The following is an 18,630-nucleotide window of genomic DNA, read 5'->3' as shown; positions in this document are numbered from 1 at the left end:
TTTAATTTCTTGTCACGTCATTTCAATTGTATGATAGTGTGGTATAACATTACTAACATTTGGTTGAGTTTAAATTTAAATAGGATTGGGAGGCTTGACTTCAAGTGGGGCTGATGATGTCTGATGACATCATATTCATATTCATATTCATGTGTAGAAGGCCTGGGATCGTCGTTACACACCAAGGAATAAGGATGAGAAACTTTTAAAAGCAAAGAAAAAGCTCAACATAAAACAGCGATATTAACTAGGTAAAACTGGAAATTACATTATTCAAAATCGGATGTTTCCATTTTTCCCATATTCTCGCAGCAGAACTCCACCAGCAGGCAATCAAAAGGTTGTACCAGAATTTTCAAGTCTTGGTCTCCTCCTCCTCAGGCTTTGGTTTCTCCAAAAAGGTCTTCTTCAACCAATCAAATGGCTGTGAAATTAATATTTCAGAACGAAATTAAATTAATGTATAATCTTAATTAATTCAAGACAAACAATATTAAGTAGGTAAAACTGGAAACTAAGAAAACAAAGAATCAAGTGAAGTGGGCAATCCAATTGTGGAGTTTTAGGTTTGTTCCAAGTAAATAAATTGAATTGCAATATTGATTGCAAAAACTCTCTTAACCCAATTCAACCATGACTAGCTCTATCAAGTTACCAACCTCTTATTTTTTTTATTTTTTTGGCCATTTTAAGCAATCAAAAACCATAACCCTCTAATATCTCTCTATCTCATACTCTTCTTTGTTAAGTTCATCCATGTTATTTTAGGTCTCCTATATTACCCTCTTCACTCGATCGTTCAAGTTGATCACATCACCCCTTCTCACAGGTACAATAACCAGTTCTCATTGCAGCATTTCCAATGTAGATAACTACCTTCTGTCTTCTCCTTAGTGCGCGCCATCACCATCTAGTAACGAACATCTTCATTCATTATTCTATCTTTTCTGATATTAATTAGCACCTATTTATCAATCTTTAATAATATATGCTAATGCAAGTCATATTTTAATAGAAAGATGCGCTCCCTAGTGCATGGGAATTGAAGTAGATTCTCAAATTCAATAGATTGTAAAAGTGTGAATTAAGAACTTGACAGGCAAGAATAAACGAGTATTTTATCCACATATCACATCAAATCAACCCCTTTAAAGTTTAAACACATATACCGGTAAAGGTAATGCTAAAATTTCAAGATATATGAAGCCTCTTACTATATGAACGAAATAAGCCACCCTACAAATCAACCATCAAAAGTTAACTAAAGGAGTACCTTTGAAGAAGAGTTCCAGCGATCTGCATATTTTACGGATACACATACACGCGTATGTATATATATAGAGAGAGAGAGAGAGAGAGAATGATATAGTTGGGGAGAGGCGTCATTTATTTATTTTTTTCCAAAAAAAAAAAAAAAAAAAAAAAAAAAGGGCTAGAAGGATCACAGAGAGTGAAGGTGAAGGCAACAAGTCACGTATTTATATTATGGAAGAAGAGGGATAAAAAGTAGAGCTTCAAAGGGAAACCTGGATGAGCCAAAGAGCGGTGGTGGTGGAAGCGACACCCCAGCAGACGGCGGCTTGGATGTCAGTTGATTGGGGACGAAGCCTTGGGCTTAGAAATTTGAACACTCCCCCAGCAGCTGCTGCTTCACCTCCCATTTTCTGATCTCAATCTCAATCTCAATCTTCCTGTTTGGATTTGCCCAACCCTAATAATAAAATATATATGTAGTAAAGGAGGAAATTAAGAATCTTTGTCTGAATATGTCAATGTCCACCGACTGCTGTATGCGAAGCCCAAAGCCCAATCCTGTTGTCGAGTCGACTACTCGACGCTGGTACGAGGTGGGTATCAGCTCCACCCTAGTCAAATTCAGTTTCCTCAGACCTCTACTAGGGTGTCGCCATCTCAACCTGAAAGTAAATATTTGGACCCATGACCATCACACCAACTCTTTTCTTTTTCTTTTTCTTTTTCTCTTTTTATAGTAAAGGTAAAATGCTCGAAGCAGTTATATATATATATATATATATTGCAGCCCAAGCCGGCTGGTAAAATACCCAGGAACATGCCCACCAAGCTATTTAATCGCTTAGAAAATTAAAATTAATCTTTTTCCCTTATTTTGGTCGGCATCAAGCTATTTAATCAACAATCAGAAGCTTGAACAATTGGAGGCATGCATTTTAGTAACACATGTGATTCTCATACATTTAAAAAAAAAAAAAAATGCTTGTGATGCTCTAAAGACAAGGGCGAATTCGAAAGCCGGAAATTACAGGAATTCGTTGTTCTGAGATTGTCCCTAACGGCTAACACAACACCTTCTATCCGACCTCATTTAAGAACTCTTAATACTAGCTGTAGCTGGATTTGATGCTGGTCGACGACCCTTGTCTGGGCCACCTATGATGCCCCATGTCTCAAATTGCCTTTGACGAGCTCGTGCCCTCTCCTTCTCTTCATCGGATTTCGATGAGTAACAGTATGGACACGAAACTCCATACTCCCACTCTGGGGCTTCCATGTCCTCATCACTCACTGGTTGCTTGCACCCATAGCAAAGCTTGAAAGTTCCCTGTACCAAACCATGATCAACCGACACCCGCTTGTCAAACACAAAGCATTCACCCTCCCAGAGGCTCTCTGATTCTGCTACTTCCTCCAGGTATTTCAAAATCCCACCTTCCAAATGATAAACCTGGCAAATATTTAAGGTCCAAGGACACAGAAAATCATCAAACAAAGGTAATTAATAAAAGGTTAATTGCTGCTTGTTACAGTAAGAAACAAACTCACGGCAAGTTGCCAACAAATGATACTGGCCGGGTCGAAATAGAAGTAAAATTATGATCAGTTTGGGCATGTATCTTGAAAGAACCCATGTTATACTAGAAACTTGTCGATGATTAACAATGTAATGCTGGTACTTATCATGTTCCCAAAGCTCAGAAGTTAACCTACAAGGATCATGGATATTCACATTCCAGACAAAAAGGGGAAAGGAGCCCATTAGCTAGGGTCTTGGATGGATGATCATGTCAATGTAGAAGCCAAAACTCCTAGGAAGGAATCATCAAATGGTGAACCTTTCCCACCATGGTATTATCATGACCACAGGATAACTAGCCTTGCACAACAATTCATAAAACAAATAGGCAGAAAGCTGGTAGAAAATAAAATTTCCAAAGAGAATCACCTCTTTGAATCCTTTGCTGAGAAGAAAACTTGAAGCTTTCTCACATCTTATTCCTCCTGTGCAGTACATCGCAACCCGCTGAGGCATTTTTTGCTCTGGAATCTCCACTTGTTTTTCAGTGCTTCCATTTGGACCATTCACCTTTACCTTCGAATGCTCATCATCTGAATCAGAAACTTGGAAGTGATCCTCCACCCAAGATGGGAATTCCCGGAATGCAGTTGTACATGGATCAACTGCTCTTTTGAACTTCCCAATTCTAGTTTCATAAGCATTGCGCACATCAATCACCACCTAAAAAAGTGTGTCAACATCAAGATTCAAATCAAAACGTGTATGCAAATGCAAGCCCCCTTACTATAAATTACAGAGTCTGATGCAGTACTCATCCATGTGGAGTTATAAAAAGTGAACACTTCATATTTCAAATGCGACCACCACTCTATATGGCCATACCATGTGCTTACATTTTCTATTTTACTTATGACACTTATTTTAATGCTGGAAATAAATCAAAATAAAATTTCAACATTTATAAGTTCGTAGAATTTTGATCACTCACTGTATCTGGATCATTGATCAATGCATTCCAATCCCTTGGACAAACATATTTTCCTACCTTCTCAGTAGGTGATACACTAGGCATTCCGAGAGTAACAATCTGCTTCAAACATAGATATAGACCATGATAAGAATCACCTGATAGGCTGATGAACAAAATTATTGAAGTAATTTCTACTGCTCATTATAAAGATGGTACACTAAAACTCAAAAAAAAAAAAAAATGCCAAGGCTTAGTAAAGAATACCTCTTTCTTCAACTTGACCCTCACATGATCCCATCGGAAGGGTGCATCCTCCCCTGCTGCAAGGGGAGAACTGCTAGTGTGTCCATGATGGATAGCTTCTTCCTCAGGACTCACGGGTGATTCCACTTGTCTTAGCCCCTTTAGCCGGTTATCACTTTGAATGAATCCAAGAACTGTTTCCACTGATTCCCGAGTACCACAAATGCTGCCATTGATTCCTTCAGGCGCCAGTATAATACCACCTGAAACACGCTGAACAGCATCAGGTTGGTGAGGCACAAACAAGAGGATGCACAAGGTCAGAAGAGCAACTCAGATGTTGAATAGTAGGAAATAAACATGGCAAGTCATTTATACACCAAGAGAGACAATTTTTCCAAGTAATAAAATAACAATTTCCAAGTAAACTTCCAATTTCCATTTGGACTTGGAAAATCCAGGCTGCCACAAGTGCCATTGATTGGAATTATGGGTAAATGAATCATTGTCTCTCATGCTCAGAATGAAAAGGGGTCAGTTGCATTTGATTTATAGCATTCAAAGGAGAGAAAGCTAATCAAAGCTATAAACTGGAAAAACCAAGCATTGCGTTGGTGACAAGAAAAAAGAATCTTAAACGGCCAATAACATTCATAGTCTAAACACAACCAAAAGTACCATCAATATCAACATCTTGTACTTGGAATATCATATTGCGGATTTGATAGAGAAAAATAAAATTGGTACCAGTTGCTGGCAGAGGTCCTTCAGGGGTTTTCGCATATCGGCATGGTCGGGGAAATCGGCGAACTTGTAGAAGGAAACGACCACGAGAGATTGGGATTCCGAGTCATCGGAACCGGGTTCGGGTCCGGTCGAAACTGGAATTGGGCCAGTGGTGGGCCCAGACAAGAGGCTTCTGGAAATGGTCATGGTTTGGGTTCGAGGGAGGCCGCGAATAGAGTTGGAGAAGAGAGGACGATGATGGTGGTGGTTGTTGTGGTGGTGGTGGGACAGGGACGGTTGAGGAATTAGAGAGGTGGGGAGTAAAGGTAATCTGGGGTTAGGGTTTGCGGAATATGATGGTGACGATGAGAGCATCCTGAGGGCGAGCAATGGAGGTGTTCTACACCGCAGCATATACGCGGCTTTCAGCCACTCCTATGATCTAACAACAAGTACTGTTGGTTAGGTTAATGTATTGGGAGGGACAAGGAATCTCTTGAATTACAAATAAATTATATTGGGAATTTGGGGGGACAATTTTTCACATCAAATTATTTGAAAAAACGCTATCAATTCAGGAAAAATAAAATAAAAAAAAAAAAAATTGGAATATAATCTCTCCAGTCCATTATGGCTAAGATTTCTTTAAAAAAATCCTAGTATCACAAATATGTCATGTGTCCTCTTAATAAAAAATATTAAAATAAATAAAAACTAAAATTTAAAAAAAAAAAAAAAATGGTGAGGGTCACCCCATGACCCTTGGAGGGTGGTCCGACCACCTCAAGAGCCAAAATGAAAAATATATATATAGAGTTTAGATTTGGGGGTGGTTTCGGCCAACCCCCAAGGGTTGTGGTGTGGGGGGTTCGGCCACTCCCAAGGGCTGGTCTGGGGTGGCCGGCCACCCTTTTTTTGTTTTTATTTATTTTTTAAGTTTTAATTAATATTTTAATACTTTTTTTATTGAAATGCCATGTAGCATATTTGTGGCACTAAGATTTCTTTAAAAAAATTATAGTCATTAATTGAATACTCTTGAAGAGGGTCCGGATAAAAAAAAAAAAAAACAACAAAATTAAGTATATCTTTATCCTTGTTTGAACTAAAAATTACATCTTTTTTTTTTAAAAAAAAATAATAATAATAAAATATGTGTCTCATCAAAAGTGAATAATAAGTCTATGTTTTTTATTGCCTCGAAAACATGCTATTTTTTTAATAAATAATATTCTTCAAGTTGTTGGATGGAAGATATAGCCTAATTCACATAATTTTAATATCAACAATTCTTTTTTTTTTTTTGAAATCGTAAATAATTTTATTCGTGCTAAGAGGGTTTGACTATGTGCACATTAGTTTTTTTTTTTTTCAACATGGATAGAAAAATCTTGTATCTCATATATTTTGTGTCATGAAGACTCTTTTAAAACGAGAGAAATTGTATTATTAAGGGTTGAATGTATGATAATTAATTTTTGAGTCAATGAGGATGTTCTACAACTACAAGCCTTATTTCATAAGCAAGTTGAATCCGTTTTCCTTCTGTTTTTGCCAATTTGCCACTACGTTTTGATGTGTAAGATTGGATTATAATTAACAAAATTTCCCCATTATAATAAGATAGATTAGATTATAATTAACAAAATTTCCCCATTATAATAAGATGGCACGATTATTTAAAAAAGATTCTTCAGTTTTGATTCAAGCAATTGGTTTGCTTTGGATAAATGTTTGTTAAACAGGACTACCCTCCATGATTAACAACCTCACTCAAAGAAATAAAATAATAATAATAATAATAATAATAATAATAATAATTTAATTAGATTATGAATTTATTTTATGTGTTTTTTCCTGAGCAATACAGAAGAGACGGAATAAAGCTAAAAAGTAAAAACAGAAGATCGAGTTAGAAAGAAAGATAATGATAGATAATTCAATACTACTTGTGTATGGGTGGAAAATGGAAATCATAAAAACAACCAAGAGGGAAAAGGTGGTGACATCCTTAATTTGTCCACTCTTTCCAGGTGTTCTCCAGAATTATTGCCCATAGTTTGTAACAAGTGTTTCACCATCTTATCATTCCTCTCACATAATAAAATATAGAAAAATGTTATAAATTAATTTTTATCTCACAAAATAATATTCATTATGTATCTTTTATTATTAACAACTAATTGGGAAATATTATATTATTTAAAAATAATAATTTGTTTTCACTTTACTTCACTCGAAAGTCCAAACAAATGAAATGAGTTTCACTCAATTGGATGAGGATTTCTATGCGATTAGGCTACTTGAATTTTTTTTTTTTTTTTTTTTTTTTTTTTTTTTAAAAAAAACAATTAATTTGAAAGAGATAAGTGAACTGTAAAACTCACCTAATTTGGACAACCTAAGATGTCGAGTCCACTTGTCCTTGATTACAGGTGGACCATGTAACAAGTGGTCTTGGGTTAACACAATCATACCCCATTTCAACTTATTTGAAGGTGTTAATATGAACAGATTGAGTTGGTGCAAATACTTGATTGCATTTCACTACCACAATTTTCATTGATAAATACATAACAGTCATAATAATAATAATAATTAAAAAAAAGATTACATTCTAACAAATAAAATATATACATGGTAGTGAGAAAATTATAGAATTATGCAGGTCAAGCGAGTTAACATGAATTTGACATGCTTATGGACAATTGTGTTCAACTGAATCTATCTGTTTAATTCAAAACCTAATACATGAAATTTGAATCTATGTGTTTAATTCAAAACCTAATACATGAAATTTGAATCCTTTAGTTTCATGTCATATTCGCATATCAAGTTTCCAGATCTTGTCTACCATTACAAGCCATATAGTTGAAGATAATTTCCCTCTCCAGTCTCCCCTAAAATCTTTTTCCATCTTGTGGTGGACCCTGTAATGTAGAGGTAATTTTTGGGAGTTGATGGTTTTCCAATAATAAGAACAATTCATCACCTGATTTGGAACGTGCCCCCTTGCACACCAGACAAATACACGTATCTTTCTTAGATTCTAGAGGGATAGCCTGGCACTGAAAAAAAAAAAAAAAAAAAAACAAAAACAAAAATAGAAAAAACAAAACAAAAACAAAACAAAACAACAAGTTTGATTATACATGTTTGATATCGATGATTGGTTGAATTGTGCGATAGGACATCTTTTATAAAGTGATGACCCGAGGAACACGCCGTTCGGAACTCAATATCAATATGTGTGTAGGAAATATGCTCTCTCCCTCTCTCACACATGCCAACTAGACTGACCAATTTTCTAATCCCAACTTGACAATTGGCCCCCCCCCCACCGCCCCCCATCCCTTCTAGAACAACTAGTTAAGAATTTGAGAAATGGATTAGAAAAGGGGGGAAAGAGAAAGTCGTCACTCCTGCACTGCGTATATTAGTATATATGCTTGTGAATTTATATCATCACATTTAATTCTATCTTCCGCGATTCTTATTTCATATTCACATGCTTCTTCAAATACTTAACTTTATGTGATAATTACCGTATTATAATTTCACTTTTATATTTTTTTTCATGCAGAATTTATTAATTACCGATAATTATCATCATAAAAATATATAATGACGAAATCAGACAATTTATATTATAGTGCGGCTAAATTTTTTTTAAAAGTGTTAAGTGATAACTTGCGTGAATAGAAGAGAATAATTTTTTTTTTTTTTTTGAGAGTACCGTGTGAAACTTGGGAAAAAACAGCAATTTTTTTTAAAATTTTTTTTTTTTGTTTTAAAAGCTTTTGACCCCAAAGCCTCAAGTGGCTCTCCACCACTTAAGTATTGTAATCTATACATTAACCTTTTAATCAAAACTTCCTGCATCAAGATCTCACTCTAACTAAGATTTAAGAACACGGCTAAATGCAGCGCCCCTAGTGACGTGGGAGCGTAAAATGGTAGATACAAGAAAGTTGAGCGGATAAGCTCAAAAGTACAGAGGGCGTCGTCAGGCTTGCGTCACAGGAAAACGTAAGCATAGGTTTGTAGGCACATGGGTGGAATTTTCTTCCTTCCAGTCACATCAAGCCCCCCTTCCTTACAACTTCCATTAAATTACTTCTCCCCTTCCTCAGCCCATTCTGTAGCTTCATATAAAAATCTATCCCTTTCTTCTCCTCAGTACTCCTCATCACTCCAATCTACTAGTCTGTTTTTGAAAAAAACCACGAAGTTTCAAGTAGATAATTAAGCATAGTTAATTATGGGTACTCCTTGGCCTGAAAAGCTCTCAATTACTAGGCAAAAGTTGATCAAAGAGCTTGTTGAAGGCAAGCAGTGCGCAACCCAGCTGAAGACCCTGCTTCACAAAGCCTTGGAAGAAGATCATGAGTCTTTCTCCGCCAAGGACCTCGTCTCCAAAATCTTGACATCTTTCACTGAGACTCTCTCTCTACTCAGCTCTATCGAGTCTGGGGAGGTAATTAGTCAGAACCTGGCTGTTTCCCATGCTGATTCACATTGCGATGACCCGAGGTCTGACGATTCCGGCGAGAGCAGTAGAAAGAGGCCCGCTTCCAAGGATCGGAGAGGGTGTTACAGGAGAAGGTATAAATTTAATTAATCATTACCTAATTACCTGTCATATATATATATGTTGCATATTAATTCGATCCATCCAGATTCCAGGACTAATTGTAATAGTTGCATATATATTCTTGTTTGCAGGAAGACAGCACACACATGGACAACAGTCTCTCCCACAGTAGAAAATGACGGTCATGCGTGGAGAAAGTACGGACAAAAGGAGATCCTCAATGCTAAGCACCCAAGGTCTAATTCCAAAATTCTAGCTAATTTTTGAGTTTTAATTAATTGTTTGAGTTTTAGGAAGAGGGAGCTAATTAATTAAAATTGGATTGGATTGGATTGACAGGAGTTACTTCCGGTGTACACGCAAGTACGATCAAGGTTGCCGGGCGACGAAACAAGTCCAGAAAATGGAAAACGACCCGCAGATGTTTCAGACCACTTACATTGGTCATCACACATGCAGAGACATAGTAAAGACACCGCAAATCATCACAGAAACTCATGGTTTGACGTGGGAATGTTACTTGGCGAATTCGGAATCGGCGTTCGCCGTCACACCAACCATAAAACAGGAATCTAAGGAGGAGGCGCTGAGTGACCTGACTGACAACCTTCCATCGTTGTGGCCAGATTTAAAGGATTTCCAGTTGTCTGGGCCTATGGGCTCTGATAACGGGGATGTGGTATCCACCATGTACTCCTGTACGGATACTGCATCTCTTAGTTTGGACATTGATTTTGACGGTGATTTTAGCGACTTTCTCTAGGCTACCTTTTCTCTACTGTACAAGCTAGAACAAAATGGACAATTTCCTCTGTACGTGTACGGTCATATCCCATTTGCTTAGAAATAATTATGTTTATAATTAGAGAAAAAAAAAAAAAAAAAAAAACTCAAATCATTTCTTTCTGGTTGCCTTTCTTTAATTGACGGATACAACACGGGCGGGGGCGGAGATCCACCAAATTTCCATAGAGCCTTGGAAATTTGTATAAAGGTGGTGGGGTCAGGGCTAGCGATGGGTTTGTTTTTCCAGTGGAAAAGAAAAAAGGATAATTTGATCCTCTATGGATGCCTTCATACTTGCGGCCTAAAAGTTCGCAATTGGACCAGTAACATTTCTGAATTCCACCCTGTTTTTTCCACGAAATTTCTAACATTTTTATTCCTATAAAAAGGATAATTTTAAGACTAATTTATATAATTTCATTTTTTATCACTAATATTACTCCAAGTGATATGAAATATTTTAAGTGATTTTTCATGTTAATCACTTAAAAAAATTATAATATGTTACCTCAATTAATATAAAATAAATATAACAAATGAATTAAAGAGTAATATTACTGTAATCATGCTTTATGTCGATTTTTTTTTTTTTTTAATAATTTTTTAAGAAAAAAAATTGTAGAATAAGTAACTGGATAAGAAAAAGATTAGGAAAAAGCCAAAAACAAGAAGAAACAAAACCAAAATACTTGTGTTGGAGAATCAATTGGTTCACGCCTCTTCGCCCCTACAACTTATCTACACATTCTCTAACTTGTTCCTCCTTGCATCACTTCTTTGGGCCAATTTACTTCTTTTTCTTTTCTTCTTTTGAAAATGGGTAATACTAGGTGTTTTCTTGATATTCTTCTAGCATTCTCATAATCATAAGTAAATATTATTTTATAACGAACAAAAAAATAAAGTTGCTTTTATTTATCTCACTTGGTATTTATAAATAATATTCATATAGAACTAAGAAGATACTAGAATAACATCAAGAGAACACCTGACATTTTCTTTTGTAAATAGATGAAGGTAGCGAAGGTTGGTGAAAACAAAAACAAATTTCAGTTTTCAATGAGAAAAAAGTAATAATTTTTTGGTAAATTATATATACTTTATCCTCATAAACTATAATATGAGTGTCACTCAATTTTATTTCAATGCAACTCAGTCTCGGACCAATAAATTTGAGGAAAATGAGACAAACTTCAAAGTTTGAATATCATATTCAAATTACTTGGTTACCAAAACATAGGCATCTCCGTTCTCAAGCAAAGACTATACTCTTATGTTTATATTAAGATCCATTTTTGTTCCTCTATTTCTTTTTCTTTTTTTTGGTTTTAAGAACATAATTATTATTTTAGAATAGATGGTGATGTGGCATGTTAACATGTGGACATGATTCTGGCGTGTATAACGTGGCACAACTCCTACCAATTTTTTGGGTAAAAAAGAGTACAAAATGATTATAGAATTCAAAACTCATGCGCCAAATAATTAAGAGGAGTGTTAGGATCATAAATAAATTTTACAAAAAAACTTTTACAAACTGATGTGGTACAACATGATTTGGTTTTTCAAAATTTGAACTTATCTTATATCCAATCATATTGTACCATATCAGTTTGTAAAAGTTTTTCTGTAAAATTTGTTTGTAAGAGAAAGATGAGATTAAATTTAAAAACTCCCTTCTAAATTTAATTTGTTTGTAAAATTATTAATACTCACCGTCCTCCAACATATGCGTATTAAATTTAATTTGTTTAATGCACATTAAATTTAAACAAAAACTTAATGGGACAAAAGATGAGCGAGCAAGTGGGACATGGAAAAAGATCCTCTTTATTTTAAAATTTCTCTATTTTTTTTTATTTAGAGCATTTTGAAGAATATTGTATTTAATGAACTACTATCATTAAAACTTTTGAACAACAATACCTTTCAAAATGCACTCACGCGAAGAAGCTTGATGGTGCGTCATGTTCGAAGGCTGGGCAATCAAGCTGCGCATGGTTTGGCAAAGATGGGTGTCCAGTGTCCTTCTGAGCACTTATGGGTGGATGAGACCCCAACATGTATTTTGCACACCGTGAATTTAGAGCTCCGTGCTCTCCCAAATTTAGAACCTTGATGGGTTCTAAACACTTGATTTTATATTAATGGAAGAAATGAAAATTATGTTGAAAAAAAAAAAAATGCACTAAATAAAAGAAATAGATGAATTTTGAAATGGGCACTACTTTCGCCAACTTTTTCACACCTTTAATACGCATTGTCCTCCAACAGGGAAAATTAAAAAAATGTCGACAAAAAGTATAGCTCAAGGACAGTGCGTATTAAAGGGGAAAGCTGAAGAATTATTCATCCCAAAAAAAAAAAAAAAAGTTTGAAGAATGACAACACGACAAGCTACATGACAAAACGAGTGAGGGTCAGGCTCTCAACAAATGTCGACACTGCCCTATGTATCGTACTTGGCCAGTTGGCTCCTTCCATGGATTTTGCGGAGGCCGACAACTTTTGAAACACGTGAATTTTGCCGTTTACTGTTTTTGTTGGGTCTTTTTACGCGTCCTCACCGCGATGTGCTTCTAACGCCATCTACGCATCGGTTTTCGGCAAGCACGCGATCGGCTTTTCTTCCGGCTGCTGTCATCCGCCTAGTGTGCTCCTATTTTAAATTTGTAGTTGTATTGCTTTGATTTTCGTTGTATTTTTCTTGTTTTTTTTGCTGCTTGTAATAAGGTCATGTCCTCTCTCTTGATCTCCTCGCTTGTTATTTTGGTCCAGACCCTTGGAGTTGTGGATGTGAACGATATCCTAGCTTTCGGGTTCAGGAGGATGTGTGTTGGCATGCGGTCCTTTTGATCCCAGGGTCGAGGAATAATAGCTACCTATGCATTAGTTTGTGTCTGCCTAGCGCAGATCTGTTATTCCAACTGATTAGTTATAGGTTAGCGGATGTTTGGCGTCTTTGATGTGTAATATTTTAGTTACGACTTTGATCTTTTAGCTTTGGCTAGGATCTTTCAAAACGTTATGTTCTGTAATTGTAAGAGTTTTAATGCTCTTAATTCCTCTATTAATGAGATAAGTATGATTTTCCTTAAAAAAAAAAAAAACTAAAGACTCTAATTTATTTAATTAATTGAATATGCCTTGAGGCTTAGTAAGGCATATGAAAGGAAGCTTTGATTGAATCCCAATAGAAATAAAAGTACAGGCCACATCAAATTGGCCAATTAGTAAGTACAAAAATAAAGTGCGTAATTACATCGCTGAAAAATCCAATTAAGATTGACCTCCTAACAACAAGTTGCCGCAGCCTTTTGCCTCTCAAGTACGCTTCCAAAATTTTGATATGCCTATACATGAGATTGGTAATATTAAGGATGTTTCAAATTTCATTTAAAATATATATATATATATATATATATATATATATGTCAAAAATTGTATTTTTATTTTATAATTATTTTATAATATTGACATATCAGTCCTAACCAATTCAGAACCGGTTGTAAGACTGTCATGTAATAAGAGATCGAATATAGTTCATAGCATTCGTTAAAAGAAAAAAATTACCTATACTGACCAGTCCAATTAGCGATTCAAATTTGTTTGTCACCTGTCTCCCATTTGTCATCGTTGGAATGGAAGAGAAAATCCATGCTAAAATTGCTACTGCTGCTGCCAGAGTTGAACATTACATCAGCCATATCAGCAACCGGGAGTTCAACATCTTTGCCAGTTCGTGTGGCGGATGGACCCGCACCACCACCGCCAAGAACAATGCCACTGCCGCTGCTGCTGGCACCGCCGCTGCTCCCTCCTCCTCTCATGCCCAAGTACTCCATTGAGAGCCAACTGCTTAGAGGAATTGAAGAAGACGGTGGAGGCTGGGTAGTTATGATTTGGGTCATCTCGTGGGTAATGTCAGCTGCTGCTGCCGGCGGTGGAATTGATGGCGCCGTGGATGACATGTGGCATGTGTGCTCGCCTCGATATGTCACTTCAAACGTGTAGGGGTCATCATCGAGCCTCTGGACTTGCTTCTTGGCCGGGCAATGGTATAACCTTTGGTGGGTGCACCTATAGTAACCCCTGATGTAAAATAAAAATTAAACCCATTAATTAAACGATTATATATATATATTTGGTCAATGAAAAATTAGTCAAAATTAAACATTAATGGTATGTCGTTTGCTTAACCAAGCAGCAGTACTCTCTCAAGTCCACCGTTGGTCATTTACAGAGGTCTCCTCTGGTCTAAACTACAATTAAAACCAGTGTACGACATAGATCATTGGGAAATTACTAGTAAATCTTATTAATTAATTTGCACTAGGCAGACTGATCAGTCAATTATTCTGGTAATTAATAAACTTGTGAGCATTTGATCAAAAGTCCAAAAGAGAGGTAAAAGAAAGAATAATAATTATAGTTGACCGTGATAGCAACTTCAATCAGAGACCCTTAATTTCCAAGACAATTGGCCAATCCCATGTTTGCTTTGAATTGAAAGTCGCGAAGACTCAATCATACATATATATGTCTTCTAGAATAGGCGTGGATCTGGTCAAAGTTTAAGAGAGCCTGAGAGGGCTAAAAGCCGATTGGTAAAATTGAGAGGATTTGGTTAGATTTTTATAGATTTAGTCAAGTTATTTAAAATTTTTAATTAATGTAGGACCATGTATATATACCATTAGATACAACAAAACATAATTTAGAGCGTAAAAAATCTTAGAATAGAATGCGGAAGAGATGTGTTAAGGAGATCAAAAGAAATTAAAAGCTATTGCATAAATATATAGAATTGACTGTAACAATCTTGATCCGAGACCTTCTAAGAATAAAGCACAGATCGATGTTGTGAATTGAAGTGTGAAATAATCATTTTAATATACATATATAGATCTTACCATAACCGGTAAGCATTTCAGACGTCATACCTTGGGAATTTTGAGCCGAGAATCTCCTTCTGGCCGTATTTTCTCCACGTGTAGCCGTCCTCAGGCGGAATATCAGTATTTCCAATCCGAGGTGCAGCCACAGTTATTGTCCGTCTCTCCCCATCATCCTTCCTGCTTATTAACAACAATAACACATATATATTTATAGCTATCATCTTCAACAATAATATTGTTTCCTTAATTACTTCGAAAGACCCAAAGGACTTCCGGCTTGCTACTCAAAATGTAACAATTAATCTCCCGTTGCCTACTTAATTAGATCATATTTTGGATGCATGCTAAACAAATTAATGTATATAATCAACTTGGTACATATATATATATACTGATAGTTGTATTAATTAATTTCCAAGAAACATGCGAGCAGCATGGAGGTAGGGACCTATTTAAGTTTGATATGAAAATAGTAAGTCAAATACGCACGTACATTTTTTTCCAAGATGAAATTTCTCACCTTCTTCGCTGTCTTTGCGAGGATGAAACAACGCCAGAATCTGATACGTCCATTGGGTGAAGCTCTCCTCCTCCTATGCTCTTGGAGCGAGCAGAACCTTCCGCCTCTCTTCCACCCTCTCCGGCAAAAAGAACATCGGACCTACTGAAGGGCGGGGTCCTATCAGCTTGAAGTTGCATCTGTAATATCTCCATAATTGGGTGTGTGCAATTACTAGACCTTCGCCATCCCTCTAAACTTGTTTCTGTCTGAGGCTGCTGCTGCTGAGATTCCTGTGGTTGGCGGAACATCATGTGTAGGTGTAGCCCTTCCTTTGCGTTTCTGAAAGCATTCACGATCTCATCGCAGGACTTTGAGAGCATGTTGGGCTGGTCGGCCAGGTTTGGTAGGTTTGATTCAAGTTCTCTAACTAATTTAAAACCACGCTGGAATAATAGGGATGTCATCTCCTCCATGGTTTCCGAGGTTCTCTGATTTGTCTCAGATGTGGACATAATTTAAATGGTGGGCAATTGTATATATGCTAGAAAGAATTGAACCATATTTGTGATCTTCTACACGTTACAATAAGAGCAAGTTTGAAAGGACGACTTGGTCATGGTCCGCATGGGTTTGCTTTTCAAACTTTTTTCCATGGGTCTGTAGGAAGACCTCGCCCCGTTGAATCCGAAATGCTTCAACCCGAAAGAATTTTCAGAGGTTTGAAGGGAAAAATACCATAATTAATAAATTAAATTGAATACCATCAAGTTCTAGGTCCCGTTGAAGTACTAGTCGGACTAGATATATAACACCATAGCAAATTTGTTCAACCCTTTACCTTACGTCATGAGACTCACGACCATTTGGTCTCCACTCCTATGACTATAACAGCGGACATTTGGTCAAAATTCCACGAGTCCAACAAATCACGTAAACTTCTTTGCACTTAATTGTATCGTGTGTATCATGTGTTTCTGCGATCAATCCTTAGCTATTTTTGCCGAGTAATTGTCGTACTACAAATTTTCTATGGACTCTGATTTTCAAATTGACAAAGTGACGGGCGCAGTAAGAATGAAGATTATCAGACTTTGTTGTAGATGAATGCTTAATTAATTTGTAAGTCCAATATTAATTTCCTGGAAATAGCACTTATGCATGTTTTCCTTCCTTTATTCTCTCTCATGACTATAATTTTAGTTTTCTTTTTTCATACTTTAGTCTCTCCTGGCCTATCATGGGTGTTCAATTACTATTTTTCCAAACAATTTAATATTATTTTATTATTTAACTAATGGGTTAGATTAAATAATAATAATAAAAACCCTCATGAACTACAAGCAATTTTCAAAAAAGTCTTACAAATTGATAGATGTTAGCCTTAAATAGTTAAATACGCCAAATTACAATTAAGTGGCAAATGAGACACTCCGTTAGTGTATATTGACTGTTAGGTTGGATGAATAATATTTTTTGTAGCCGAACCACCCTGTGATGGTGGATCAGCCACCCAAAATCAAGGAAGAGGGGGTGAACCACTCTGTCCCCTCAGCTCCCATTTCTATTTGGGTGAGGTTTGGCAACCTTAGATTTTTTTTTTTCTCCTTTTTTAACAAAAAAATTAGTTTTAATAATTAGAAATAGTAAATTTGGTTTTTCAATTCCCAAAGTGCAGGTATTTTTAAAATATTTTGGTCGACTTTTGTTTTTTCATCCATTCTAACCGTCATTGCTAACGGAGTGACCTTTTTGCTAAAAAAATAACAATTTGATGTATCATAGCGTCACACTTATCATTTCATGAGATTTTTATTTATTTTATTTTTTTTAAATGACCGGTAGTTCAAGAGACTTAAATATACTGAATCATTAACTAATAATTTAATATTCTCCGATCCCTCAGGTAGAATCACAATAAATATTGTAATTAAAATTGGAGGATAAATTCTGACGTCATGATATGAATACATGGCTTTTACTCTCATGTCATATATATATTAATGTTAACTAATGACATACTATTTCAAAATATTAAATTAATAAAAAATAGTGACATGCTTTAGGGATGAATATATATATGGTAAAGAACTCAGACCTCGTAATCTCTATAGAGATCGGTTATTTAATTAACAAATTGATCGAAGTTAACAAGTTGGAACAAAATCTCAAAGTCTAAGGTACTGTCAACACGTTACACTCATCGGCAAACTGAAGTTAGTTAATTAGCATGCAATAGATGATTAGTTAGAAATGATGAGTTGTAATTTCTGTTAATTACTTCTTTCTGTAAGTATAGATCATTTTCATTTCAATACAATTAATTATATTAATAAAATGAATGAATAATACAGGTTTTTGGGTCCAAATCACATTTCAAGAGCTGAGAAATGAATAACGGGCGGGCTGCTGATTGTTGATCGTTACGGACGGACTCTTTCAAAGCTTAATTTGCAGTCAAGACAAGAGTCATAATTAATGGGAATATCACCTATTTTGAAATTGTCTAAAATGTCACTGTCTGAATATTGACTAACTCTACTTCCCTCATCTGTGGTCAAGGAAATGCCACAAAGACATCTAATAAACGTTTCCGTTGAGGCAAGACCTGGCACATGCATCACGGAGGTTCATATATAATTTAATTTATGTGGGACTAACTATGGTGGCTTGCCATTGCCAACAACGTACCCTGCACATTGGAAAAACCCGCAGGAGTGACTGAGTCTGAGTGAGTTCCCTTTTGGACCGTACGTGTTGGAAGAATCATGATATGTGATTTTTATTTTATTTGTCAGAATTAAATAAGTGGAGGGAGAGATCCCCAAGGTTTCAAAGGTGGCAGATCATTATAATTTATAATTGGTACCCATGAAATAAATTAGGTAAGAGATCCCTAAAAGCTGAATTGGGTAAAGCTTAATTGTGAATGCGAAGAGGCAAAGGCAAAGGGCATTCATTTTTGTTTTAAAAATGCCAGTTGCCAAATCCTTGAAAGAGAGGCAAAGAATTGGAGAAAGTTTATAATTATTAATTAATTTCCAAATAAAAAAAAAGTCAAAAGAGTCATAAACGAGGCACATGGAGACAAGTGTCCTTTTGTTGCACAAACGAACCAATCGCTTTTACTGAGAGAGA

At 35.9% G+C, this 18,630-nt stretch overlaps 3 protein-coding genes across 4 annotated transcripts; 1 reads left to right on the top strand and 2 right to left on the bottom strand.

The window, feature by feature from the left end:
- Positions 1-2,146: 2,146 nt before the first annotated feature.
- LOC132187419 (Rhodanese/Cell cycle control phosphatase superfamily protein) lies at positions 2,147-5,202 on the bottom strand. 2 transcript variants are annotated; one of them, XM_059601724.2, is made up of 5 exons: positions 4,737-5,202; positions 4,011-4,262; positions 3,765-3,863; positions 3,203-3,496; positions 2,147-2,704 (listed from the first exon to the last, which is right to left on the bottom strand). In XM_059601724.2, the coding sequence occupies exons 1-5, from the start codon at positions 5,127-5,129 to the stop codon at positions 2,345-2,347; spliced, it is 1,398 nt and encodes a 465-aa protein (XP_059457707.2). In that variant the 5' UTR covers positions 5,130-5,202; the 3' UTR covers positions 2,147-2,344. The 2 variants fall into 2 exon arrangements, with proteins under 2 accessions (XP_059457707.2, XP_088373679.1); XM_088517553.1 differs by having other exon boundaries at positions 2,153-2,704; positions 4,011-4,252; positions 4,737-4,820.
- A 3,619-nt stretch (positions 5,203-8,821) lies between these two features.
- Positions 8,822-10,445, top strand: WRKY54 (WRKY DNA-binding protein 54). The gene is made up of 3 exons (XM_059601549.2): positions 8,822-9,320; positions 9,441-9,545; positions 9,649-10,445. The coding sequence occupies exons 1-3, from the start codon at positions 8,977-8,979 to the stop codon at positions 10,070-10,072; spliced, it is 873 nt and encodes a 290-aa protein (XP_059457532.2). The 5' UTR covers positions 8,822-8,976; the 3' UTR covers positions 10,073-10,445.
- Positions 10,446-13,289: 2,844 nt separating this feature from the next.
- Positions 13,290-15,995, bottom strand: WRKY55 (WRKY DNA-binding protein 55). The gene is made up of 4 exons (XM_059603198.2): positions 15,514-15,995; positions 15,039-15,170; positions 13,669-14,187; positions 13,290-13,448 (listed from the first exon to the last, which is right to left on the bottom strand). Exons 1-3 carry the CDS (start codon positions 15,966-15,968, stop codon positions 13,695-13,697), a joined length of 1,080 nt encoding a protein of 359 aa, XP_059459181.2. The 5' UTR covers positions 15,969-15,995; the 3' UTR covers positions 13,290-13,448; positions 13,669-13,694.
- Between the last annotated feature and the right edge of the window lie 2,635 nt (positions 15,996-18,630).

Source organism: Corylus avellana, chromosome 6 (assembly GCF_965113065.1).
Source record: "Corylus avellana chromosome 6, dhCorAvel1.hap1.2, whole genome shotgun sequence".
Lineage (NCBI taxonomy): Eukaryota > Viridiplantae > Streptophyta > Magnoliopsida > Fagales > Betulaceae > Corylus > Corylus avellana.
This window is presented reverse-complemented; position numbering and strand designations above follow the sequence as displayed.